General features: G+C 51.5%; 3 protein-coding genes across 8 annotated transcripts in view; all 3 read left to right on the top strand.

Annotated features, from left to right (window-relative positions):
• KIAA1671 (KIAA1671 ortholog) overlaps nt 1–13,680 on the top strand; it is a 46,161-nt gene extending 32,481 nt beyond the window's left edge. For 5 of the 6 annotated variants that reach the window (XM_058816997.1, XM_058817001.1, XM_058816999.1 and 2 more), the window contains 7 exons: nt 2,687–2,805; nt 7,813–8,065; nt 9,568–9,742; nt 9,944–10,071; nt 10,461–10,594; nt 10,734–10,816; nt 11,181–13,680. In XM_058816997.1, the coding sequence (XP_058672980.1) occupies nt 2,687–2,805; nt 7,813–8,065; nt 9,568–9,742; nt 9,944–10,071; nt 10,461–10,594; nt 10,734–10,812 (888 nt within the window). In that variant the 3' untranslated portion in view covers nt 10,813–10,816; nt 11,181–13,680. The remainder of the gene's footprint in view (nt 1–2,686; nt 2,806–7,812; nt 8,066–9,567; nt 9,743–9,943; nt 10,072–10,460; nt 10,595–10,733; nt 10,817–11,180) is intronic. The other variant, XM_058816998.1, reaches the window with a different exon arrangement.
• Nucleotides 13,681–14,095: 415 nt separating this feature from the next.
• CRYBB3 (crystallin beta B3) lies at nt 14,096–20,738 on the top strand. Its single transcript, XM_058816709.1, has 7 exons — nt 14,096–16,410; nt 16,528–17,138; nt 17,754–17,833; nt 19,158–19,276; nt 19,381–19,513; nt 19,590–19,732; nt 20,502–20,738. The coding sequence occupies exons 3-7, from the start codon at nt 17,759–17,761 to the stop codon at nt 20,665–20,667; spliced, it is 636 nt and encodes a 211-aa protein (XP_058672692.1). The 5' UTR covers nt 14,096–16,410; nt 16,528–17,138; nt 17,754–17,758; the 3' UTR covers nt 20,668–20,738.
• A 3,048-nt stretch (nt 20,739–23,786) lies between these two features.
• CRYBB2 (crystallin beta B2) lies at nt 23,787–26,382 on the top strand. The gene is made up of 5 exons (XM_058816854.1): nt 23,787–23,840; nt 24,481–24,599; nt 25,369–25,501; nt 25,971–26,113; nt 26,214–26,382. The coding sequence occupies exons 1-5, from the start codon at nt 23,787–23,789 to the stop codon at nt 26,380–26,382; spliced, it is 618 nt and encodes a 205-aa protein (XP_058672837.1).
• The last annotated feature ends 270 nt before the right edge of the window (nt 26,383–26,652 follow it).

Here is a 26,652-nt window from a genome sequence, read left to right as displayed (position 1 = left end):
AGCTCCTCTTCCCACTCCTGATTTTTCTGCTTGGTACCTAGAGAGCATTTATTTTTTCCAATTAATCATTTGGCACCTTAAAAAATAAGTGTTGAAAGGGTCTGTCAGGGAAAGACACAATCGTCTTGAAATAAGCAGCTTCCTCCAGAAGCAAAATGAAATAATGATTCTGAAAGTAACAAAGCCTTCAGAACACAGAGAACTCTAGATTTCCTAGAGTTTGAAGTGTTTTATTCCTGACATTTAGACTTTGTTTGTTGTATTGAACTTAACTTCACAGCACCTTCAGAAGCAGTAATTTTATTTCTTTTTCTGGCTTGTTTTGGGTTTAGCACCCAGAAATAACTCAGGTGATGGTGTTGTTCTGGGCAGAAGTGTAAAATGTTGTCAGGTTTTGCTGAGCCTCCACAGGAGTGGTGTCTTTGCATCTAAACTTGACCCCTGTGGCTGCTGAGCCGTTGTTATCTGTGCTGCCCACACCCCTCCTGCACAGCCCCCAGGGCTCTGATAACTCACTGCTGGGTAAACAAGGGCTCCCCACTGCTGCTCCTCCTGCCTCTAAGCTTTTGAGTCTAATTTCTAGCAGAAAAAACATGAGTGATTGCAAATAAAGTGATGCCATGTGTAGTAGTAATGGACTTTAGTTGTAACCAGTGGAAAACACCATACAAATTGATGATAAGAATAGGACTGACATTGAAAAAAATTCATAATAAGCATCAAGGTGGAAAATAATCCTCTGGATGAGCATGGATAGTTGGGAGGGAAGTAGAAGAGCCACTGGTATTTGTTAATGCCTTTCCTAGAAGGGCAGCCACCAGCCAAATTGTTCAGGCCACTGGGTGAGAGCTGAGCCCAGGAGTCCCTGGAGCAAATCATGGGATTGGGAAGCTGCAGAGGGAATTTGTGGAAGGCAAAACACAGAGCCAAGCCAAGCCAAGGAGGAGGAAATGCCCTGTGGTTTCTAGGAAATACCAGACTGTCTCCTGTGTTGGAAGCAGCGTGTGCCTGGCTCGCATTTGGAATCTTGTACCTGGCATGGAGTGGGAAATGTAAGAGCTTTAACTCGCCTCCAGGCATTCATGTACTTGTCTCTATTTAGATATCTATGTGGGATAGGTTGGACTCCATCTTTTTGAGGTTTTTTTCCAACCTTAAAGATCCTGTGATTGCATAAAGTGTAAGAACCAGTGAATTCTGGGGCTGCAGGAACATCTGGAGAATGAAAAGCAGGAAACGTCTGTTCCATGCAACTCACAAACTGAGCCTATTTTATTTGAGTATTGCAAACAGAATTTAACTTGGTCTTTAACTTTGAGCTGCATGGTGATAGCTGGAGTAAATGGTGGAGCCTTTTGTATTTTCTTTGCATTAAAACACAAACAACTTTGTCAGCAGCAAAGAGCACAACAAGGATGGAGAGTGGCTGTGGCCGCTGGGAAATAAGAACTGGTTATGAGAACTGGAAGTGTTGTGGGATTTCTTCAGTAGCCAGGTGTCAGCACTGCTGAATTATTCTTAATGGGTTTTGTATAGTCTTAAGGCAGCATTCCTTAGGTGTACAAAATTGAGGAAACAAGTAAATGTGCAATCTCTCTTTTTACCCCCAATAATATGAAGGAATTCTACATATTAAATGTGGGATTTCTTAATTATTGTTTCTATGTGTGTGCTGTTTGAAGAGGAAGAGTTGTGTTCTAGTCCAGCAACGTGTTCTGCTCAGTGAGTTGGAGGCAGGGGGTACTTACAAAGAGAGAAAAATCCTTGCATTTTTCCAAGGGCAGGTGGAAAACCATGTAATTTGCTGTCAGATAAAATCTTGATAAGCAAAACTGATCTGGAGCTGAAAACCATGTTTGTATTTGTTCAGGGTAATGAAGGTGAAAGAGACCAACAGTTTAATTATCTGCTCCCAGTGTAGGATTTCAGGAGCTCTTTAAGCTCCCTGAATAACTCTGTACAGCTGCAGGGCTGGGTTGACATTGGTGTGCTGCAAATCTGGGGTGCCAGCACTGACCCACTTCTCTCCCTGGAAAGCTGAGGGATCCACTCATTCCTTCTTAGGAAAGCAGCAGATCCATGGAATAAAAACAGTCAGGAAAGGAGAGGTCAGAGTAAAGCAAAGCAAACCCACTGTGGTCTGTCTTGGGTTGGGTTTGGATGTTACATCTGTTTGTAGAAGACTTTTTGTGTCTGGCCCTGTGGTTATTTATTTATTTATGTATTTATGCATTTTATTTTGAATGTCTTCCAAAGAAAGCCTGAAAAAAAAAAAAAGGATTATTTTATTAAACTCAGGAAAAGAGCAGTGGAGTTGATGTTTGCATGCTGTGCTTGAGGGGATGAAATGTCATTCCCAGCACAATTCCTTGTGCTTGCATAGGTGCTTTGAGAAGCTCTGTGCAATCTGAGATAAGAACAATATTAAAGCAGCATGGAGTTCCTGAAACCAGGGAGTCATCTCCAACCTCTGGGATCCTTTATTTGCCCAGGAAAACAATTACTGTAATTATTGTTCAGAGAATTACTGCACAGAGAATTGTCGCACCGACTCCACAGCAGTTCTTCGTGTTTAAGTTCATTTCCCAGCCGAGTTTAATTGTCAGATTCTAAGCTGTTATGGTCTATAAGACCTGTTAATCCCTCAGGCAGGGGCTGGAGCACTGACTGGAGGTGTTTTTTGCAGGACCAGCTGAGGAAATGCTTCTCCAGGCAGCCTCCAGGGGCGAAGGACACGGACACGCTGGTGCAGGAGCCCGACAGCCAGTACGGCACCTGGAACGAGCAGAGGCACAGCAGCGACAGGTGAGGGCTCTGCTCGGCTGGGGAGGAGGGGAATGCTGAAATCCCACCATCCTAGGGTGCTTTCATGCTGGAATGGCCTTAGAGATCTCCTCATTCCAACCCTCGGCCACGGGACGCCTTCTGCTAGAGCAGGGCGCTCCAAGCCCTGTTCTTGGTGTGAAAAACACCAATCACTTGTTTTTTAAATTTTTAAAAGTTTAGTAGTAATAAAATGGTTATAAAAATAGGAACACAATTAGAGTGATAACAATTTGGACAAATTGAATTAGGACAATATGAGACAATAAATACAAAGAGTTATGGATGTCCGGGTACATTTTTCTGGGCAGCACGAGCCCGAAAAAGGACACACGTTAAAAAAGGGTTAACCTTTAAAAGCAACAGCCTGTTGCATGTTCATACACTTCATGCATGATGCATAAATTCCATTCAAATACAGGATTCTGTCTGGTCAGTGTCAATTTATTCCTCTGAATCCTAACAGCGCCTTTGAGGTGGGAAGAAGTTTGTTTCTTCTGATAATGGGGCAATAAATTCTCTTTCTCTGAAAGATTCAGGTGTCCTGTGGCTGCTATCTTGCTGCAAGTCCTCTCTTTAAAAAAAATCCTACATAGCATCGTTTCTATTTTAACAATTTTTATAACCTAAAGCCATATTTAACACAGTACTTAAGAGAATTAATACAGCATTGCTTTCTAACACAATACATATAATATTCATTTTAATATTTACAAAAAGCCAATCATAAAATACATGCATTTTTCACAAATGATTAAGTTAAAATCACATATACAAAATTATGCATATAACAACATCTCTTGCTTGCAAAGTTTAGTGAGATTTCTTTTTCCAGTAAACCTGTTTAGTTTAATCTTCTTGCACTCTAAGTCTTGCACTTCCCTTGAAGCATTTCTGCTGCCAGCCCCACGGTGGCACATCCTGCAGGGACCAAACGGTGTCACAGCCTCCTGCTGTGCTGGGGGAACCTCCAGGCTGGGGCATTTCCCACTATTGAATTTCCAAAGTTCCATTTGCTTTTGCCAAAGCATCCTCTTATCAAATCTCTTATGTTAACCAAGTCCAAAATCCATCATCTGTCTTGTGTCCCCCAACATTCTAACACACTTCTGTTTGTTTTAAAGTCTGATTTTCTGTCATTGCTTTTCCTTTAAAAATACTGCCAGGTTGGGTGAATGGCAAAATCCTTCTGGAATAGCAGAGTGGCAAAATCCCTCTGGGTCTCAGGTGGGGTGACTCAGGTGCATCTTTCCATGCCCACATCTCAGACTCTCAAGTGTTTTATTGGTGGTGAAGTGGAGGATGAAATGGAATATCAGCTGAGTGAAACTGATACTGAGTATTGCTGATGCTTTTCTGTTCTTGGAATGATTTAGTGAAATAAACCTAGAGCAGCAAAGTGTGAGGTTTTTTATAGTTCACACCTGTTGTGTAAATTGCAGCTTGATCTACCCTGAACTTGTATCATGTCTGCTCAGTGTGGTATGAAAATAGCATTTTATCTGGTTCCTAATGCTATACTTGTTGGGATCTTAGAGCAGACATTAATGTCAATTACGTTTGGTTTGTTCTGCACTTGAGAACTGTGTGCTATGAATATTTTTATTGCTTATGAAATCAGGGTAAGGACCAGCTCGAGGCTCAGCAGCCAAGTGAGTGCCAACAGTGACAGCCAGGCTGCTGTAAAATTATCTTGGGTTCCAGGATGGTACAGACATTTCTGAGATCAGTTTCTTAACAAAGGTGCTTGTCTCAGCTTCACAGCAGACAGCCCTGGAGAGTTATTTCAATCCATCCATCCTGATTAGAACAGCTCCACCTAACATTCCGGTTCACTGAAGGATTGGACTCAATCCCATGTGCTGGAATTTTGTTTGCACTGCAAGAAGTGTTTAGATTTTGCCTTTTTTAAAGCATAATGGTGACAGTGTAGAGACTCTTCAGCATTTTACCACCCCATTGCTCTGCTTTATTTTGACTTACAGCTCATTGCAGGGGAATTACTGCTGTATTAATTCAGGCACTTGAAGAGAAATGAGATTAATGTACTTCTAAGTAATGGAAGTCTTCCTGGAATGTATTGAACGTGCATTTTGTCTGCAGTTTGTTTTGGATTAAGAGCCTACCAGGAGCAGTGCAGACATTCTCCTCACGTTGCTGTGGGTGCTCTGAGCAGGGCTCTGCCTTGGGTGCCTCCTGCTCACCCCAGCTGGAGGCAGGAGCTCTCAGGAGATGTTGCTGGTTCAGTTTTCCTGTTTTGGCCTGGCTGCCTTCCCTGGGAGTGTTTCCACTGCCAGTCCCACGGTGTCACATCCTGCAGGGACCAAAGGGTGTCACAGCCTCCTGCTGTGCAGGGGGAACCTCCAGCCCGGGGCATTTCCCACTATTGCAGCCATGCAGGGATTATTTTAGGAGTGAATGACCTCATCTTCATGGAATCAGAGTCCTTAAGGTTGGAAAAGACTCCCAAGATCTGAGTCCAGCCTTCACCTGAATCCCTCTGTGGCCTTTAAACCAGGCAGTGCCACCTTTGCATTTGGACACTTCTAGGGGTGGTGGCTCCACTGCTTCTCTGGGAGAGGAAGGGAATTCTGAAATCAAAAGGCAACAGGATGAACACTGTCCTTTTCCTAGATGAGCTTTTGGAAGGTGAAGGAAGGGGTATTTTGCTCTAGAACTGAGTCACTGCTGGAATTAGCATAAGGAGCTCCTCCAGTGGGCTTTGGCCAGTAACTCCTTGGGATGGACAGGGATGAAAGCATCTCCTCCCATTTGGAGGCATTAATTGGATTTTTCTTCGTTTATCTAAAAAAATTTATTTTCATTTTTCTCAAGTGCTTGAATAAACTTCCCCAAATTGGCGCTGTACAAAACTCTTTTATGTTAGAACAATCGTCATAAGGAAAATTATTGTTTTTTACAGGAAAGGAATTGATTTTAGATCAATTCTGATTCCTCATTTCACAGACACCTTTTTATGGCCTCTATACACTGTCTTGCTAAAACTAATTAAATTTAATTGCAGTTGGAAGGGAGGATTGCTGTCAGTTTATTTTCCATTGTGATAACCATCCTGCTGGGTTTGTGTGCTCCATGTGAGGGATGATTTCTCAGAGAAGTGTCTGTAAATATACCTGTGGAGCATCAGGGGCAGCTCATGGATATGCTCACAAACCCTAAAATCTTAATGAAGTAATAGACAGAGGTGCATGATATATCTCAGTAATGAGAACTGAAAATATGTTTTCAGTTTCATTTCTCTGAAGGGAATTTTCCCCCTAATTAGCTGTTCACTGGAAAGAATCCACTGCACATAACTGGGTTTGGGCTCCAGGAATCCCTCCCACATTTGGGGATGAGCTGTGCCACAGGGGTTGGTGGATGGGGCTGTAATTGTGCAGAAACTCCAAAGGAAAATCCATTGGGAAGGTTTGAGAATGAGGAACTACCAATCAGTGCTAATTCAGCTGGATTTCTATCACATCTTGCTCTCAGATATTTCAGTTTTAAAAACCTCAGTGAATTGTATCAGCTGCAGCCCTGGGGTGTAGCAGGGAAGAAAGAGACTTTTTGGAGATGTGCAAATCCAACAGAATCCTTTCAACACACACTTTAATTTCCATGAAAGGTCCTGCAGATTGTCCCTCCTCTCTCCATTCTTCCATGTTGCAATGGCTCTAAAGCCTAATGCTGCAGATACCAAATGTCACTTGAAGCAAAAACCCTAGACAAAAAACTTTCCCCCAGAGCTCATTAGTGCCATTCTTAATTATCCTGGGGCCCACTGGTGAGGGAGGGAGGCAGCATTCCCTCTGCTTGTGTGCTGGAAACCCTCTGGGCAGTGTCTGCTCTGTCAGACTGGACATTGTACCGTGTGCTGGTGCTGATGGAATGCTGTTATCCAGCCGGGAACTCCTGAGTGGTTTTCTCCTGGGATTGCTGTACCAAATACTGAGGTTTATTGTTTTAAATATGTGCATATGTTGATATGTATATGGGGGTTTTTTAGGTTTAGAACAGTTTTCCTAGGTATGTGCCCAAGAAATGCTGCTTAGTGGCAAAAGACTTCTGTCAAGAGGAGAAGAAAATAAAATCAGAGCTAAATCCTTTAAGCTTTGGTTTTTTTCAAACTGGAGTTAGAAGCAAGACGGCCCAATTTTTACTGACAGTATTTCAAGGAAAGGCAGACACAACAGTGTCCAGCTTTCAGTCCTGACCCTGCAGCTCATTCCTGTCAGTCCAGGCCACGGGAGGAATTTTAGGAACACACTGGGAGCATCCCAGCAGTGGGGAGCAGGTGCTGCTGCACTGTTTGTGAGGCAGGAGCAGCTCTGCCCATGGAGCCCTGCCTTAGGCTGCCACCTGGTGCCCAACTCTCTTCAGCTCCAGCTTCCTGAAGGGAAAAATCCTGTAGCTGGGTAGAATCCACCCCAATCCCCAGCACACCATGAATCTAAGGGGTGAGGGCTTGTGGTGGTGTTAACAGGGGTCTGAGGATGAGGGAAGAGATGACAATGTTGGCTCCGTGTTTCAGAAGGCTTGATTTATTATTTTATGATCTATATTATATTAGAATTATACTAAAAGAATAGAAGAAAGGATTTCTTCAGAAGGCTGGCTAAGAATAGAAAAAGAAGGAACAATAACAAAGGCTTGTGACTGACCGAGACAGTCCGGACAGCTGATTGGCCATTAATTAGAAACAACCACATGAGACCAATCGCAGATGCACCTGTTGCATTCCACAGCAGCAGATAACCATTGTTTACATTTTGTTCCTGAGGCCTCCCAGCTTCTCAAGAGAAGAAATCCTAAGGAAAGGATTTTTCATACAACATGTCTGTGACAAGGGCTGTGCCAGCAGAAGGGATCCACTCCGACTTTCTGTTCCACTTTCCTTTAACCCCTGCTGACCACGTGTGATCCAGCCTGGCCCTGCAGGTCTCTGTTTGCCCTGAACTCACACAGATTCCGTTTGCTCACTTGCAGCTTTGTGGGAGAATCCCCCTCCCTGGACAATGAGGTGGCGTCGGGGCGGAAGCCGCCCGCGGGCAGCCACCCGTCCTCGCTGTCCTCGCAGGCAGAGCCTCCCTCCCTGCCCGAGCACCATGACTTCTCCAAAGAGCAAAGGAGCACCAGCCTGGACCGTTCCAGCACGGACATGGACTCCACTGATGGCACTGATGTGCCTCCTGCAGGGGACGCGCTGCCTGAGGACAAGAGTTATTTCTCCTTCATTGATGTGAGTTGCCATCGTGTGTTTCCTCGGTTAAGCTCTCCCCAGTTCCTTCTGGAAACTTTGCGACCAGATCTGCCCCTCCCTTTCCCACTCTGAATTTTCCCAGCTGCTTTCCTGCCTAAAAAGTTTAGGATCAAAACTATGGAGTTCTTCTAAGTCTCTGTGGTGTTTAGGTTCTGAGAGATTCCACAAAGCTGCTGGCCTTGGATAATCAATCATGGAATCCCAGACTGGTTTGGGTTGGAAGGGATCTTAAAGCTCATCCAATTCCACCCCCATCCACACCTTCCACTAGACCAGATTTTCTCCAAGCCCCATCCAGCCTGGCCTTGGACACTTCCAGGGATGAATATTGGAAGCATAATTAAATAACACAAACAGTCAGTGACTGCTCTGCTGTCAGCCATGCAGATTTAAGGCTGTAAGGACTTTCACTAATATTTTTCTTATTTACAATTGGTTTCTTTCCACAGTAGCTCACAGTTGCATTTTAAAGGATTTTTTTTTTTATATTGAAGAATCTTGCAGTTGGTGTGAGACCAGCAGTTTCTGGCCATACACAGTTGATGATGTCTACTGCTGCAAAAACTTTGTTTAGTTTGGAAAATCCCTCTAAAATCATTGAATCCAACTGTTCCCCCAGCACTGCCAAGGCCACCACCACCATGTCCCCAAGTGCCACATGCACATGGTGTTTTAGCACTTCCAGAAGGTTTTCTTTTGTCCCTGGGCCACTGAAGGTGTCTCTGTAAAACATTAATAGCTCTAAGTGCAGCTGGCAAATGCTATGTGAAAAGTAGTTTATTCCTGACCTGAAATCTTTTGAAAAAAGGAGCAAACCCACATCTTCTGGAGAAGGGGAGGCTCAGGGATATTTGGTGATTACAGGCAAATCTGTAACAGCACATTGCTTTAAGCAAGTAAATAAATTACAGCTCCTTATTTTGCTCTGTAAATGTTACTGCTGATTGGATGTGTTGGAAGTGACTGATCACAGAAGGTTTCTGAATGCTGGGACACTAAACTTGAAGTGTCCTTGTTGCTGGTGAGTGGCTTTCAGTGTTCGTGGCTGGCAGGGAAGCTGCAGCTCTGCTCTCCAAGGGAATTTGGTGTAGTTGCTCTTTTTAGATCCGAATATTGGGATTTGCCTCCAGCTGCTCCCACCTAGCAAGGCCTATGTTCATAAAACACTCTAGGAACTAAACTCCTGATTAAACTCCTGATTATTGCAGTTATTTTTTATATTAATTAAGTGCAAATTATTCATGCAACTCAGGTATCCACAGCCTAGAGAGATCAGAGGATTACACCCAGTTAGCCACAAAGTGCCATGTCCTCATCGTACACTCTCTCTAATACGATTTTAAGTGACTACAATAATAATAATAATAATAATAATAATAATAATCACACAAATACCCATTTTAATTGGTGGATGCAATCAGGTGGGTTGGGATTTCAGTGTGGAGGATCTGGGGCTCATTCCCAGGTGTGTGTTTGTGCAGCACACGGATGTCCTGGACTCCAGTGCTCTCAAGACTCGGGTGCAGCTGAGCAAGAAGCGCCGGTGCCGGGCGCCCGCGTCGCACTCACTGCGCAGGAGCAGAGGGCTGGACCTGGACAGCAGGTTCTCCTTGACAGAGGAGTCAGACAATGGCTGGATGTTCAAAGATTCCACAGGTAACCCCTCAGCTACCTGCAGTAATTGGTTGTGGTCAGCTTGAGTGCAAAGGCAGGAGTTGGTAAAAGGTGTTTTTTAAATACTGCCCTTCATTCCTGCTCGAGTGCAGGAAGAGATGTTGGGCAAGGCAGAGATGAAAGGCCAGCTCATGGTTTCCCCTTCTGCCTTTTTTTTTTTTTTTTTTATTAACAATAAATTAGAAGAGAAGAAAACTATGCAACAGGAAGATTCTGAGGAGGAAGACAAGATCCAGCACACTCCGAGGTCATCTTCTGTGCAAGCCCAGAGAATGCCTGTGTTCCCAGGGATGGATCATGCTGCTCTCAAGGTGAGCTCAGGCAGAGCCCAGTAGGTGGGAGATGAACCAGTTCAGTACCTGCAGGTGGTTTATAAGGAATCCCCACCAATTCAGTACCTGCAGGTGGTTTATAAGGAATCCCCACCAATTCAGTACCTGCAGGTGGTTTATAAGGAATCCCCACCAATTCAGTACCTGCAGGTGGTTTATAAGGAATCCCCACCAATTCAGTACCTGCAGGTGGTTTATAAGGAATCCCCACCAATTCAGTACCTGCAGGTGGTTTATAAGGAATCCCCTCACTCATTTCAGGGAAATTTTTGTTTTTATAAATCTGGAGTAATCTGTGCTGCATTCCAAAAAAAAACACAGCCTGGATGCTGGCTTAAAAAGACCCCTTTGTTTATTTTTATTTTTAGGCCCAGCTGAGGAAAAGACAGGAGTCTGAGAGCGCTGGTGACACTGGCTCTGCTCAGCTCTTCAAATCCCCCAAAGCACAGCTCGGCACTCCCAGCAGCAGAGTGCTGCCCTCCAGTGTGGAAAAGGAGGACAGGTGAGGGAATCCCAGCTCTTCTTGGTGGAAGGAAAAAATAATGCAACCAGCTGTACATTGCTTTTTTTTTTATTGTTGTTTCTGTCAGGAGTTTTCATAATGAAAGAATAAAGAGTATTTTTTTTTTTTTATATCATAGGTCAGAAGAAAAGTCTCCTCAGTGGCTAAAGGAGCTGAAATCAAAGAAGAGACAGAGCCATTATGAGAATCAGGTTTGAAAAGGTACTTGGGTAGGAAGGGGGGCTTTGCTGGGTCTAGGTGTGCAGTGACAAACTCACATTTCCTTTGATGTCTTGGTGTCACCACTGTGGCCCCACCAGCACTGCCCTTACCCTGCCCTGTGCACCAGGGGTGTCAGGGACTGCTGCCTCTCCACTCCCAGTCACAGTTCCACTGATTCTCTGCCCATAATAAAAAAGGGATTTCCCAAAGTTTGAAAACTTTGTGTGGTTTCAGCACAGTTCTGGGTGGCTCTTTAATGCATTAAATAGACACAACCAAGGTGGCACTACAACAGAAAACACATTTTAAGGTTTTTCTGTTCCAGCTGACCATATCACACCCTTCCTTCTGTTTTCCTTTCCAGACAGTGATTCTAACTAGGAGAAGATAAAGAAGTTTAACAGAAGCCTTAACTCATCTGAACCTAAACCCCCATGTCATGTTGCTGCTGTTTGCTTCCTGCCTCAACTGCTCTGTGCATGGTGCCTTCCTGTTTTGTGGAGAAAAGCTGCTTCAATTCATAGTCAAATACAAAGCTGTGTCTGTGAGGTCGGGGGGACAGTGGCACTTCAGAGCTGCCTGCCAGGAGAACCCCCCTGGGTCACAGTTAGCTCTTCAGAAAATCTTGGAAAACAGAGATATTTGGGAGTGCTGTGATCCAGGGAAATCCCCTTGCTGTGGAACACACTCTGTAGGTGTTCACCTCTGGGAGTTGTGTCTGGCTGGGCTTTGTGTTTGTTTATGAAAATAATAATTTTAATCAATTTTTTTCCTTTTTTTTTTTTTTGGTGAACAAATAGTAAGCTCCTATTTAGAATGAAATTTGTGGAAGGTGAGAGTGGAAGAACAAATCATGTTTACTGCCATATTGAAAAAGGAAACTTGATTATTTTTTGTAAAATGTATTTTTGATTGGCTTGTATTTACATGTGATCTGCTGACCTGGCAGATGGAGATAATTTTTAGATGAAGAAAATGTTAACTTTTGTCACTCTTGAAGTGGTATATTCTGTGTTTTGTCAGCATGTGGAATAATTGCTTCATTGGAATGTCTTTCCTAAAAAAGGATCAAGCAATAATGTCAACCAGTTCTCTTTAAAAAAAAAAAAGTAAAAATATGTAAATACTGTTTTTATAACAAAAAAAGGAAGGGAAGAGGGAGGATGTTACACTCATATCAGGGTTCCAGTTAATTGATGAATGTCACTTTAATAGCAGTTCAGATAGTCCCACTTCATATTTTTATTTGTTAATCTGTAAATACCAGGTTTAAGTTTTTATTTTTATGCTGATTTTGTGGGATAACCTAAATGTGATCTTCAGTTTCTCAGATGATTTCCTGTCTTTCCTTTGGCAAGATGTGCTGATAGCAGAGTAGAGATCTCCTGGACCACACGGGTGTTTGGGTATCCCTAATTCTCAGATATTCCCTGTCTCTGGACACTGATTCTGAACCACCAACCACCATGGCCGTGGAGGACAGGCTCGATTCTTGCCCCAGATAAGTGCTCTTTCAGTAAATAACCTTTAAAAGTGTGGCAGGCCAGGGAGGGAGGTGACTCCAGGTGTTCCTCAGGCTCAACCAGGAAAACGTGGAAGAGGGAAAAGGAGAGTGGAGAGCTCTCCTCACCTGGCAGAGCTGCTTGGGCTGCACTCCCCCATCCTGCTGAGGGGCTCCTCTGGATATAAACCATAAAGCACCAGCACTTCAGCTCCTTTTCCTTTTTGTCTTTTCTTTTTTTCCCCATCAGCGTTTCGGGAGCGCGGCTCCCGTGGGGCCTGCCCAGGCCAGTGTCTGTCAGGCTTGGAGCTGCCAAAACCATGTGCCAATTCACCTCATGGAGGAGTCACAGGGGGGAATTTGCAGCCCCAGTCTGCAGGAAGTAGCAGCAGGATGAAATAGCAGCAGGATGGCAGGAGACAAGTCCCATCTGCACATCTCTGGCTGCCGGGTTTTATTCCGGTGGCAGCTCCCTGTGCTCCCTGGAGATGAGATGGAGACGTCTGTCTGATGTAAAAGTCTCTTTCCCCTGTTGCTTTGCCCTGTTTCTCATGGGAGCTGTTGCCAGTGTTAGTTTGGCAGCCCCTCTGCTGCTCACAGAGCAGTGATGCCCAGGATTCTGATGGAATTTAGGGATGGGCCGTGTCGGTGCAGCCACCACCATTGCCCAGCTCCTTTTACAACCTTGCACAGATTCCCTTCCCTCTCCTTTAGGTGGTGGTGGAAAAGGTGACTCTTGGTGTGGTTTTTTGGGGTGTATTCCTGTGGCAGCGCCCAAGGGTTCCATGGTGTGTGACACTCACCTGGGGCAGCCTGAGCAGCAGCTGCAGGTGAGGAGGATGATGGTGGCTGTTCTCGCTCACATCACGTGGGGCCTCCCATGTCCAGAAATCACAGGAACATCCCCACAGGCTGCATTTTCCACTTCCACAGGTGACAGTGTTGTGTTCCCAGCAGTTGGAGGATTTACTGGTTCTTGGTCTAGGCCAGAAATTCTGTAGCTGTTTGTGCTGAGGAAACTGAGGGGATTGACACGAGGTTTCCACACAGCCCTTGAATGTGTTTGCATTTCCACATCTGCTTGGACAATGCACTGAAATTACTGTATTGAGTAGTTTAACCTACTACTGAGAAATGTTTAATGCTTAAATGTCTAATTAAAGAGCATCTTTAGAATGTTGTTGAATGGGAAAGTGGTTTTTTCTGCTCTGTTATTTCTTTATATTGTACATGGATTAAATATCAACTTCCTTCTCTTCGGGTTATCGCTCTGTAATAAAAAATATATAAATATGTTATTACTTCTTAAATGATAGAACAGACTGTAATACACTTTATATAATTCTATTTTAATTCCAAATAACGCTTCTTGGAATTTTTTTGTGCTTTCATTTTTGTTGCCATGTGCTTTTTCCTGCTGTTTATTGGAGATGGAAGTGAGCTCTGAGGTTCCTTCAGATGTGCTGCTTCCTCCACTCCTGGATCCTGCCCTGGAGCAGGTTCAGCTCTTGTCCAAAAAGTGATGCTGAAGGTGATGGAGGCCCTGTTATTTCCTTTATCTCTCCCCTCACAGCTCCTCAGCTGTTTCTCCTTGCTTAAAAAGCCACATCAATATTGGGTTTAAAAGTGGGATGATGTGTTTTGTGAATTCAGGAACACTTTCTGACTGCCCTCCTCTCATGATCCCCAGCAATCCCTGCTCCAGGTGTTGTCAGGGACTTGCACAGCTGCTCCATTGCTTTTTATTGGAATTCCCAGTTGTGGATTTCTCCCTTTTTATTTTTCTGTTTGCAAATTCACCTTTTTAACATCTGTGAATCTTCAGTTTGTTCCTCATCCACCAGAGCCTTTCACTTCCTGCAGAGAAAGGAGCCATGCTTGGTTCTCCAACCTTTGACATCCCCAGACTTTATTCCATAGGACTTAACCCATCCCCTTTCCACTCCCACAGAAGTTTGTTTCACCCTGTTCCTTGTTTGCAAACTGAAATGCACGTGGGGCGGATTTGGGAGTACAAAGTGTGGCCTGTAGAAGGTTTGGAGCAGCAAATCCCAGATTTCTGCAGGGATGGTGTGTTTCAGGGGCATGTGGGCAATTCTGGGGTGCTGCTCTGTCTCATGAGGTGTATCCAGGTACAGAACCTCTGGGGTGAGTTCCCAGAGCTGTCACTGCTGTCCCCAAGCCAGCTCTGGGGGTGAAACAAACCATTCCAGTGGAATCCAGAGCTGTCACCATAACTGTGCTCACCCTCTGCACCTCCCTGAAGGACTCTGGGGCAAGAGCAGCTGCAGCCATGTGAGGGAAGTGTTGGATCCATCCCTTCAGCCCAGTGCTGAGAAGGAAAAACAGGTATTAATTGCTTCAATTCCTTTTAAAAATGGATTTTTAGGAGGTGAAGGCTTTTGGGGCCTGGTTGGACAGGGTTTGGAGCAACATGGTCTACTGGAAGGTTGGGGGGGCAGAATGATTTGAGCTTTGAGGTCCCTTCCAACCCAAATAATCCTGTGATTCTATGAAACCACTTCCATGGAGCTTTAAAGGGATTTGGGGTGTTCTGGCAGGGGCTGCAGAGTCCAGGCCTAGTTCTGCTCACCCTGGGAGTGGAGAGGGTGGAAATCCTTCCCCAGCTGGTAGTGGGCTCTTTTCCTGTTCACTCAAGTATAAATGTATTGCAAAAATATAATCTGAAATAATTTATGGTTCTTCTGGCGGGATTGGCAGAGAAGAGGGCGAGCCAAGATCTGGTGGTTTATGGCTTTTTCTCATTCCATATTAAATAAAATGGTATCAAATCTGATTTTGAAGAAGCTCTTGTGGAGATTAGGCTTTTATGTTGCTCCACATAGCCCTATAGAGTCTGTCAGTCTGGGTCACAATAAATAGATAGAAATCACATAGTGTGATAGAAATCCTGTATTTTGTGTTTCCTAGGGAATAAAGATATTCTGGCTGCTGTGTTTTGTTCTGCACCATTACAGTTCCAATTTAGCTTTGCCAGGTATTAACAAAAAAAATCTATTTTCCAGCAGTCATTTTTCAAAGCGATTTAAGAGGCTGACGGTGAGAGGAAATTGAGGTCTGTTTGGGAGAGGCATCAAGGAGCTCCAGTGCCCCTTCTGTCATGTTTTTGGAATTGCCTTGTCAGTGTGGAGAGCTGGGAGAGGCAGATCCAGGACCCTGAGGCTGTGGCAGAGCTCGGTGAATGAGGCTGCAGGGAAGGAAGGGACTGGCACAGGAAATTCTGTGTTTCTGATTTGTTGAGGACAGCTGATGTTGCGTTTGGTGAGACAGAAATGAATCCATTCCTCCTCAGTCCAGTAAAACAGGAGAGGTTTCCATTCCTCTCCCATTCAGTTTGTCCAGCCTGGTCCAGGAAATTCACCTTCAACCTTTTCTGGCAATTTCATTTAAGATTTCATGGGTAGTTCTTGGTTTCAAGATGAGCCACACTCCGAGCCGGTAGAAAAAGCTGCAAGGGCTGTAGTAAATTGAGATCTGTGCAGCTGAATAAAATGTTCCCTGAGGAATCAGGATGGTTTGGGTCTGAAGGGACTTTCAGAGGTGAAGAGGGAGTCAGGCCTGCTACCAGCAGAGTGAAATGCTCCCAGTTTGGTGTGAAATGCTCCCAGTTTGATGCCTTACATCACCCTGTGCCTGTGAAGATGGACAAACCCTTGTGCCAGGCTCCAGAAATGCCTCATCACACCCCAGGATGTGTTCCCAGCCTGATCTTGGGAAATGCCAGGCAGGGAGCCAGACTGGGGGCAGAGAAAGAAAAGGAACTCAATGGAGAGAACCTGCTTAGGGCCAAAGTTACAGCAAGAACACCACTCTGAAAATGCTGAGCTGCTCCATCTGACCTCCCAAAGCCAACCCTGGCCCTGCATCACATCTTGCATGGAGCCCTCACAAATGGGGTCATTTGCCTGGTTTTTGCTTCGCACTGCTATCAGTTTCCAGGCTAAACCCTCTCAAGGTGTGTTTGTAGGTTGGGATTCAGCTCAACCCTTCCCAGGTGTGTTTGCAGGTTGGGATTCAGCTCAACCCTTCCCAAGTGTGTTTGTAGGGTGGGATTCAGCTCAACCCTTCCCAGGTGTGTTTGTAGGATGGGATTCAGCTCAACCCTCCCCAGGTGTGTTTGTAGGGTGGGATTCAGCTCAACCCTCCCCAGGTGTGTTTGTAGGGTGGGATTCAGCTCAACCCTTCCCAGGTGTGTTTGTAGCATGGGATTCAGCTCAACCCTCCCCAGTGTGTTTGTAGGTTGGTTGAAGGTAAATCAGTTGGAGAGGATGGAGTGGGTGCAGAGCTTCCCACAAAACTGCTCCTGGACAGGGAAGGCTGGAGGTGTGAGCAGAACCTGCCAGTGGGAGAGGAGTGCAAGGAGCTGGGGCTGTTTATTGCACTGAGGCTCCTGAGGAACCTGGATGTCCCACCTTGCGCGGAGCCCTCACAAACGCGGCCATTTTGCCCGGATTTTGCTTCGTGCTGCTCTCAGTTTCCATGCTTAAACCCTCCCTGGGGAACTGCTGACGGCAGAGTTTTCCAGAGAAGCTGGCAAGAAGCAGCGTGAACGTGCTGATGTGAGTTTGGCCGTTAATCTGCAGCGAAGCGAGCGGCCCTCGTGCGAGGGCTGGCCCGGAGCGATCGCCGCGGCGGCGTTTCCATGGCCCGCTATTGAGCCGCGGTCCCATGGCTGGAATTCCGTGGACGCAGCTGCTGCATCAGCGCCCGGCCCGGGGAATTCTGCTGCTCTGGACAGAAGCAACCCCATAAATAGCGGGGCCGGCCGCGCCGCCCGGCACAGCGGAACCACACGGACAGGTAGCACTGCTGGGACTGCACAGGGGCCTCCACAAAGAGTTGGTGTGTCTGAGTCAGACAGGGTTTGGCGAGAAGTGAAGCTGCAGGGTTTGATTCAGGATGTTTTCAAGCTCCTTTATTCTTCTCTTAAGCCCCTTGTTGGCGTGGCGTGTTCCAATGTTGGAGCAGAGTTTTGTGGATGTTCCTGGAGAGTGAAGAGGGGGCTCTCACCACCATCGCCCCCAGCACAGCAGCTCCAGCTGCTGGGTTTGGTGTCCCCCAGGATGCTGGAGCAAGGGAGAAGTGTCAGGTTTATGTTGTGGGGAAAGATGTCAGCGGCTGGAAGCTGAGAAATTCCTGCTGGGAACAAAGGCAGGGCTGTGAGATGGGAGTTTAGTGGCAGCTAGGCTCTGTGTCCCTTGGGACATGGCTCAGTTCAGTCCTGTGGGTGCCTGGGTGAGGATTTGGGACCTGTGTACAGGAGGAAGAGGAGGATGCATAACAGAGCTTGGACATCCCTGGGGATTCATGCATTCTGTGCTAACCCTGTTCTGTGCCAGCTTCGTCCTCTGTTTCATTACCAGCTGTAAATCCTGGTGCCTCCTGCCTTAACCTGCTGCAATTTGGGTTTTCCAGGCACAATGACTGAGCAGCAAAGTCCCCCCGAGCAGATGGCGACTGGGGAGGGTGCTGGCGAGCGAGGAGGCACCTATAAGGTATACTGGGCTGTACTGGGGACAACTGGATGCTGGGTGGAGCCATGGGATGCCAGACTGGAAGCAATTCTGGGGTCAGGAGTGGCCTCCAGCTCTCCCACAGCACCAATGGGTGGCCACGCTCTGGTGTTGAGCCTGGGGGGGCTGCAGGTTGGGAAGCAGCTGGGGCTGGGGATCTGCTGCTGCTGCTGCCTGCAGGAGGGACACTGCTCCCTGCCTGTGTGGCTGGCCAGGCTGGTGTGCAGCTGCCCAGGGTTTAATCAGGAGATGAAGCATCCCAGCACAGCAGGATCAGCTGTGGGCCCAGGCACTGAAACTGCCCAGGTGTGTTTGTAGGTTGGGATTCAGCTCAGCCATCCCCAGGTGTGTTTGTTGGTTGGGATTCAGCTCAGCCATCCCCAGGTGTGTTTGTAGGTTGGGATTCAGCTCAGCCCTGCCCAGGTGTGTTTGTAGGTTGGGATTCAGCTCCACCCTCCCCAGGTGTGTTTGTAGGTTGGGATTCAGCTCAGCCCTGCCCAGGTGTGTTTGTAGGATGGGATTCAGCTCGTTTGGTTGAAGGTAAATGAGCTGGAGAGGGTGCAGTGGGTGCAGAGCTTCTCACAAAGCTGCTCCTGGATAAGGGAAGGCTGGAGGTGTGAGCGGGCGCCAGGAGCTGGGGCTGTTGATTGCTTTGGGGTGCACAGAGGCTCCTGAGGAACCTGGGTGTCACCTCTGTCCCTTGAGCCCCCCATTATGTGATGTGTGTGCTGGAGGCTCTGCCCTGGTCCCAGTCTGAGGTGTTGCAGCTGGGACCCCTTTGGGGCAGTGCCAGGGGATCCCTGGTCACCCACTGACCCTCCTGGTCCCTGAGTGGTGCTGGGCACCCTGCCCCATGCCATGGTCTGCTGCTGAGACTGGCTCCAGCCCATCCTGCAGGGCAGCCTGGGGTCTCTGCACCTGGCAGGGCTCAGAAAGAAACACTGAATGAAGAGCTTGTGCCGGGCATGGTTGGATCTGGAAGGAGCAATGATAAGGAAATGATAATGAGCAATGACCAGGCTGGGGGTAAGAGAGGCAGCCCATGGCTCAGGAATTCTCTTAGCCCAAACCTTTCATGTTTTCAGTGCTGTGTTTGAGCTGGTTTTCAGCCTATCATGGATAAAATTCCAGCTTGTGCTGGAGCACACACCCTTGGCTGGAGCTCTGTCGGAGGCACTGGCAGGACCCAGCTCTGCCAGGCAAGGAGTGACATTGGCACAGGATGGTCAGGATGGAGGCCAGAGCCCTTTGATCACTGCTGCCCCCACTTCCTGGGGGTGGCTGACAGGGTCTCTCCCCACCTTAGATCACCATCTACGAGCTGGAGAACTTCCAGGGGAAAAGGTGTGAGCTGACAGAGGAGCTGCCCAACATCACCGAGAAGGAGATGGAGAAGGTGGGCTCCATCCAGGTGGAGTCTGGCCCGTAAGTCTGGGCTGGGGGAGGTGGAGCAGCCCCCGGGGGTGGCAGGGAGAGCATCCCCCTGAGCCTGGCAGGGAGAGCATCCCCCTGAGCCTGGGCTCCTGCAGGTGGCTGGGCTTCGAGCGCCAGGCCTACGCTGGGGAGCAGTTCGTGCTGGAGAAGGGCGACTACCCCCGCTGGGACTCGTGGTCCAACAGCCACAGCAGCGACAGCCTGATGTCCATCCGGCCCCTCCAGATTGTGAGTGGGGCTGTGTGGGGTGGCCACAGCGCTGGGGACAGCCAGGGGACAGCCCCTGAGCCGCCCTTTCCCCCAGGACAGCGCTGACCACAAGATCCACCTGTTTGAGAACGCGGGCTACACCGGGCGCAAGATGGAGATCGTGGATGACGACGTGCCCAGCCTGTGGGCCCACGGCTTCCAGGACCGGGTGGCCAGCGTCAAGGCCCTGAATGGAACGTAAGGATGGGCACACAGGGGACACCCTGACAGCCTCCTGCCCGGGGCACTGTGGTTTGTCCCCCCAGGGTGGTGGCAGGGGCCATGGTACTGCTCATGCCCATGGTGCTGCTCATGCCCATCGTGTCCCTCGTCCCCTCCCTGCTGCCACCTTTTCCCTGGCCCACAAGGAATAACAGGAACCATGGCAGTGTCCCTGGGGCTGGATGATGGCTCCTTGCCCTAACCCACCAGCCATCTGAGCTGTGGTTCCTTCTGCATGAATTCTCCATCCCCTCATGTGGCATTTCTCACCTGGGCACTGCAGCCTGTGTGGTGGCACTTGGTGGCACAGGAGTGGTCTTGGGCAGCATCACCTGGCTGTGGCAGGCAGACATGGAGACACTGGGATGGGAATGGGGGTACTGGGATGGGGATGAGGAATTGGGATGGGAACACTGGGGTGGGGATGGTGGCACAGGGATAGGGATGGGGACATTGGGATGGGGACACTGAGATGGGGATGGGGGCACTGGGATAGGGACACTGGGATGGGTATGGGGGCACTGAGACATGGGTGGGGGCATTGGGATGGGGACACTGGGATGGGAACACTGAGACAGAGATGGGGACACTGGGATGGGGAGGGGGGCACTGGGATGGGAATGGGGACACTGAGACAGAGATGGGGACACTGGAATGGTGACACTGGGATGGGGGCACTGCCTCTGCTCCGGGTGCTCTGTGGGTGTGGTGTGAGCACTGCTGAGCCCTGCCCCGATCCCCACAGGTGGGTGGGCTACGAGTACCCCGGCTACCGGGGCCGCCAGCACGTCTTTGAGAAGGGCGAGTACCGGCACTGGAACGAGTGGGACGCCAACCAGCCCCTGATCCAGTCGGTGCGGCGCGTGCGGGACCAGCAGTGGCACCAGCGGGGCTGCTTCGAGAACAGCTGAGGGAGCCCGAGCTGCCGGGGCTGCCCCCGCTGCTGCTGCTGCTGCCGTGACCGTGGTGTTCTCTTTGTGCAAAATCCAAAATAAAGCTCTGAGCTGGAGCCGGCGGGGCCTGCCTGGTCCTGGGGCTGCGGGAGGGTGGGATGGGGATGGGGATGGAGATAGGGATGGGGATGGGGATGGAGGGGTGTGGATGGGAATGGGGATATGGGGATGGGGATGTGGCCGTGCCCAGCAAACCCCGCTCAGGGCACAGCGGGCAGTGCCAGTGTTTGCAGTGTTACATAAAGGCTGCAGCTTTCCAAAGATAACCCCCGGCGCTGCCGTGTCAGGGTTTTTCCAGCGCCTCTGTCCCTTTTCACAGCATTCCCTGCCTGCTCCCAGGGCTGCTGGCCAGGTCCAGGGCAGGGAGGGGGCCGGGGGGATGCGGAGTGCCCATCCCTGGGTGCTGCCAGGCCCTGTGCTCATCCCGTGGTGGGATGGATGGCTGTGCCCAGCCTCAGCGTCCTGCAGGGGCTCCAGCCTGTCCCCAGGGATGATTTCCACAGTCCTGGGCTGGTTTCTCCCACGGGAATGAGCTCTGACACGGGGGGGCTGTGCTGGGACAGAGGTGGGGGATTCAGGGGTGCCACAGGGTGCTGGTGGGACACTGAGCTGGCACTGCCCTTCCTAGGGGCACTGTGGCCATGCTTGGGGAAACACTGGGCTGGGGCAGAGATGGGAGATGGGCTTGAGTCCATCCAAGGGCTTTGTGCAGGTCCCTGAGGAGCCCCCCAGGAGCTTTTCCTTTTGGAGAGGGGTTGGTGGCTGTGCAGAGGCAGAAGCTGCTTCCAGAACAATCCATGGGGCTGCCATGGCCAGGGCTGGGATGAGCTATCCCCATCCAAGGGAGGGGATCCTTGGGGCTGTGCTGAGCACTGTGACAGCCCCTGCTGAGGGGATGGGATGGGGCTGCAGGGCTGCACTGGGACCTGGGACAGGGCCATGGGGGTCCAGGGCTCAGGATTGACTGAATGGATTAACCCAGGAGATGGGGAGGGCCGTGCTGGGTCCATCTGTGGGGCTGCAGTAGGAGACACAGGCAAGAAAGGAGAACTCCAGAGCTGGGAATGAATGCTGGAAACTCTGGGTCACCCCTCACCGTGTCCATGGCCTGAAGGGTTCCTTGCAGAGCTGCAAGGTCAGCTCTGGACCTGGATCATCATCATCGCCTGGAGCTGGGGCAGCTGCAGATTCTGGGGATTGACCCCACACATGTCACCGCCAGGGTGGGCTCTGGTGACAGCACCCTGTGGGTGACCCTGTGCAGCCATCCTGGGGGACTACAGCCCATCCCCTGCTGTGGGACCCTGGGGAGGCGCTGTGAGGGGCAGGCGTGGGGTGTGTTCATGGTGGTGACACTTGCTGGGGTGACAGGGCAGATGAAGGGTGGGGTGAAGGGGGCTGTGAGTGCTGCACAGCAGCAGCAGTGTCCCCCCTCTGTGTGAAACCTCCTTTGCTGAAGCCCCCAGCCCTGTTTAGCCCCTGGCTGAGCTGCTGGGACAATGCCAGCATAGGGGGCATGCACTGCTGCCCTCACCCCTGCCCAGCCCTGTGCTGCCCATCCAGCCACATCCCATGGAGATGTGTGAGCCCTTTGTGACCTCAGCTTTGTCCTGGTATCAGCGAGACACCCTGGGGCGTTTCTCAGGGACTCCAAAGGAGCCCAACACCCAAACTTGAGCGCACCCCAGCCCCAGGGTGCTGCCCCCAGAGTGTTCCCAGCAGCTCCAGGTGATGCAGTTTCAGTGCCAGAGGGGCCAAGGTGACCTCGCAGCTGTGCAAGGAAAATCCCCCCCATCCCCTGCCCATGCCCGGAGCTCCGGGCCGGGGTCGGGGAGGCTCCGCGGTGCCCCCGCTGCTGGCACAGCCCCGGGGCTGCTGCAGACGGGCAGAGCCAGACGCTGCCCAGCGCTTTGGGGCGTTTTATCTCGCATGGAAAGAGCCGAGCTCAGCAGCCCCGCTGGCGGCTCCGGGCTGGCGGGGGGATCGGCTCTCCCAGCGCCCCGAGCGGGGCTGGCGGGGCTTTGTTGGCCCGGCCCGCCCCGGCTCTTGGCACGCGTTCGGCTGATGCTTGCAAAGTCCAAATCTCCTCGCCACCAAGCCGACAAAGCGGGTGACTCGAATGTGACAGGTAATGAAATAACTCGGGCTTGGTGCTCGGGCAGACAAAGGCGGCGGCGGATCAGCTGACCCTGGTTTTCATTGGGGTTTAATCCAGCATTCTCGCTTTGAATCGGGCTTTAACTATTTTGTAAATAGTTTTGGCACCTCTCTGCTGCGGCTCGGTATAAATTCCACCTCCCGGCCCCGGCCCGTCACTGGCTCAAGCGGGTACTGGTAGAACTGGTAAGACTTTGCTATTCATTGTTCTTTATTTTGCCTCCTGCCGACCCCCGGGGCCGGGGTCCCTTCCCCTGGGGACACTCCTGTCCCTGCAGCCCAAAGCAGGACATCCCACCCGGCCACGGCTCCGTTGCTTTTTGTCAGGAATGAGTTTTTGGAGCTGCTCAGATGCTGAGGGTCCCTCTGGGCTTGAGGACAGGGCTCCTTCCCGGGAGTGGCAGTGCCAGGCTGGGCTGGGAGGGCTCGGCACAGGCTCCTGGGGCTGGGGCTGGCTCCGGGTGCTTCTCTCCATCACCCCTTCCAGCACACACGTGGCACAGGATGCTCAGCTGGGCAGGGACAGCAGGGAAAGCTCGGCCACAGGGCCTGGGCTGCACTGGGAATGATTTAGGAATTGCCTGGGCTCCACTGGGAATGATTTAGGAATTGCCTGGGCCCCACTGAGACTGATTTAGGAATTGCCTGGGCTCACAGTTCCCTGTGCAGGTTCCAAGAAGCATTGCCTGAGGCTGGGGAGGTTTGGGGTGCTGAGCAGCCCTGAGCAGAGTTTGTCCCTGGCACCCCCAGGCTGAGCCCATCCTGGTCCCACCACCCTGTTCCCTGGGCAAGCTGCAGGGTATGGATGGGGGCATGGACACAGGACTCTGAGCAGGGTCCCCAGCATGTCCTCGCAGGGAATTTAACAGATTTTAACCTGCTGAGCTTCCCTCCCAAGGCAGCAGACACCCCAGCTGATGATGGCTTCCGAGCACCAAATGCCAGCCTCCAAGCAGCAACAAGCCAGCTCCAAGGTCAGTGGGACACTGCCCAGCCCTGCAGGGGTTCCAGGGCACCCTCAGCCTCTCTGGATGCCCATATCACACCCAGAGACACAGCTGGTGCCAAGCACTCCCTGCTGAGCCTTTGCAGCAGGACCCGGGGATGGGAATGGGAATTTTGGGCATCCCGCACCCTCAGGGCAGGTGGAGCGGCTGGGAACAGATCAAGGGTTGATCTCCCACAAACCGCTGCACAAACAGATCTGACCCCTGAGATCTGTGCTGGGCTGGTGGCCCCGGGGCTGTCCCCGGGTGTCGCCGTGTCCCTCTGGTGTCCCTCTGGTGGCAGCGGCGCTCCAGGCACAACCCGAGCCCCTGAGCTGTTTGATGCCCGCTGTGAGCGTGGCCATCCCTCTGCCAGGAGCAGCAGGGCACTGGGGCAGAGCTAGCAGGGCCTCCTGGGCACCCCTGAGTGAGACCTGCATCCTCAGGGGGATGGTTTGCACTTGCAGGCTCCTTAAACGCCTCTGGGGCGCGGTTTTGGGAGAGGGAGAGGTCTGGGCTGCTGCAGGTGTGCTGCCCCGTGGCTGGGTGTCTGATAGTGTATGCAGCACACCAGGACAGTGGCAGCAGGGGCAGGTGACAGCCGTGCTGAGGTGCTGCTCCCTTGCAGATTGCCATCTTCGAGCAGGAGAACTTCCAGGGCCGCTGCCATGAGCTCAGCGGGGCCTGCCCCAACCTGAAGGAAGCCGGCGTGGACAAAGTGGGCTCCATCCTGGTGCACTCCGGACCGTACGTGGGGGCCCTGCGGCGGTGGGAGGGATGGGGATGGGGAGGGATGGGGAGGGGTCTCCCCGTTGCTGCCACACCCTCATCTCACCGCGGATTTCCCGGATTTCCCTCGCCCATCGCCGCCGAGCTGCTCGCCCAGCTCAGCCCAGTGAGTGCCCGGTGCTGGCAGGTGAGCAGGGGACACAGAGGGTGACAGGGGGTGACATTGTCACCTGGGCAGGCTGAGAGCCCCGCTCAGCACAGGAGAGTGGAGGGGTGTGGGTATGGGCAGAGATCACAGAGTTACCCCCAGTTTGGTTTCCCTCCCTTTGGGTGCGGGCACAGGTGGGACTGGGATCTGTTTGTGCCCTCTCCCCACCTGCTGGCCCCGTGGGTGCTCTCCGGGCAAGGGAGGACCCTGAAAAGCCCCTGGAGATTTCCCAGTGCTGTTCCCAGAACAAAGGGACAGCTGGTGGGAGCACAACCCCAGCTGGCACATTTGGGTGATTATTGCCGGCCGGGGGCTGTGTACAAACCACGAACAGGACGGGACTTTCCCAAAACCCTCTAATTTTGTAGATTCTCACAGGTGATTCCGTGAGTGCCCAGGGACTAAGGATGGGTGGCCACCCCAGCGGGAAGCCCTGAGATGCCACAGCTGGCGGAGGCACCGCAGCCCCGCCTGGCACCTCTCCCGTCCCTGCAGGGAGCAGGGGGCACGGCTGGGGCTCATCCCGGCCGATCCCCGCTCCTCCGCCCCCTCTAAAGCGCGTCCCCTGCTCTCTTGCAGCTGGGTGGGCTACGAGCAGGCAAGCTGCAAAGGGGAGCAGTTTGTGTTTGAGAAGGGGGAGTACCCCCGCTGGGACTCCTGGACCAACAGCCGGAGAAGCGACAGCATCACTTCCCTGAGACCCATCAAAGTGGTGAGAGCACCCAGACAGCCACTACCCACCCGCCAGACCAAGGTCTGCAGCCAGAAGTGTTCCCCAGCCTTCCCCCGCCCTCCCCAGCCCCGCGGGCGGAGGGGCAGCTCCCCCTCCTGCGCACCCTCGCCCCAGCCCTCGGGGCCCGGGGAGCCGTGGGGGGGTCGGAGGGGGCGCGGGGACGGGGGCGGTGGCAGGTGAGCCCAGAGCCGAGGACGTCTGCTGGTAAGTCTGGCAGTGCCCGCAGGCAGCGGCTCTGTGAGCCCCATGGATGGATGAATGGATGATGGATGGATGGATGGATGGATGGATGGATGGATGGATGGATGGATGGATGCCGAGCACCCCCGGCACTGTGCCCGCCCTGGCCTCGGGTTCCCCCCAGCCCTGGGCTCTGCCCCCCCTGCCCAGCCCAGCCCCGCGGGGCCGGCGGCCGCTGAGCCCCCGCTCTCTGCTCTCCCGGCTGCAGGACAGCCAGGAGCACAAGATCGTGCTCTACGAGAACCCCAGCTTCACCGGCAAGAAGATCGAAATCATAGACGACGATGTGCCCAGCTTCCACGCACACGGCTACCAGGAGAAGGTCTCGTCCGTGCGGGTGCAGAGCGGAACGTGAGTACCGGGGCTGGCCGGGGAGGGCCCTGAGCATCCCCGCGGGCCATGCTTGGCGTGCGTGTGTTGTACGACCCCCTCTCCTCGTTTGCCTCTCCAGGTGGGTGGGATACCAGTACCCTGGCTACCGGGGCTACCAGTACCTGTTTGAAAAGGGGGACTACAAGGACAGCTCGGACTTCGGCGCTCAGCACCCCCAGATCCAGTCGGTCAGGCGCATCCGGGACATGCAGTGGCACCAGCGCGGTGCCTACCACCCCACCAACTAAAGCCCCTGGCCCGTGCCGGGGCGCGGGGAGCGGAGCAAACGCGTTCCCCCGGCCGCCGCCGCTGTGCCCCTGCGGCCTCACCTCCCGCCTCCCCCCGTGTGATGCCCGCGCTGCCGAAGCAACAAAATAAAGCTTGGAGTTTCAAAGTCCCAGCTCTGCCCTTTCGTGCGCGGCATGCGGAGGGATCCCGCTGGAGGGATGGGATGCTCGCCCTGCCCTGCCGTGCTCCTGGATGGGGAGGGGGCCGGGATGCTCTCACTGCCACCCAGC

Source organism: Ammospiza caudacuta, chromosome 18, assembly GCF_027887145.1.
Source record: "Ammospiza caudacuta isolate bAmmCau1 chromosome 18, bAmmCau1.pri, whole genome shotgun sequence".
Taxonomy (NCBI): Eukaryota; Metazoa; Chordata; class Aves; order Passeriformes; family Passerellidae; genus Ammospiza; species Ammospiza caudacuta.
This window is presented reverse-complemented; position numbering and strand designations above follow the sequence as displayed.

What these genes read in the sequence shown, in the direction of transcription:
- CRYBB2 (XM_058816854.1), top strand. Translation starts at nt 23,787, where the DNA reads ATGGCTTCCGAGCACCAAATGCCAGCCTCCAAGCAGCAACAAGCCAGC. An exon ending in CCCTGAGACCCATCAAAGTG is followed by an intron (nt 25,502 to 25,970) that starts GTGAGAGCACCC and finishes TCCCGGCTGCAG; the next exon opens with GACAGCCAGGAGCACAAGAT. An exon ending in GTGCGGGTGCAGAGCGGAAC is followed by an intron (nt 26,114 to 26,213) that starts GTGAGTACCGGG and finishes TTGCCTCTCCAG; the next exon opens with GTGGGTGGGATACCAGTACC.
- CRYBB3 (XM_058816709.1), top strand. Translation starts at nt 17,759, where the DNA reads ATGACTGAGCAGCAAAGTCCCCCCGAGCAGATGGCGACTGGGGAGGGT. An exon ending in CCATCCGGCCCCTCCAGATT is followed by an intron (nt 19,514 to 19,589) that starts GTGAGTGGGGCT and finishes CCTTTCCCCCAG; the next exon opens with GACAGCGCTGACCACAAGAT. An exon ending in GTCAAGGCCCTGAATGGAAC is followed by an intron (nt 19,733 to 20,501) that starts GTAAGGATGGGC and finishes CGATCCCCACAG; the next exon opens with GTGGGTGGGCTACGAGTACC.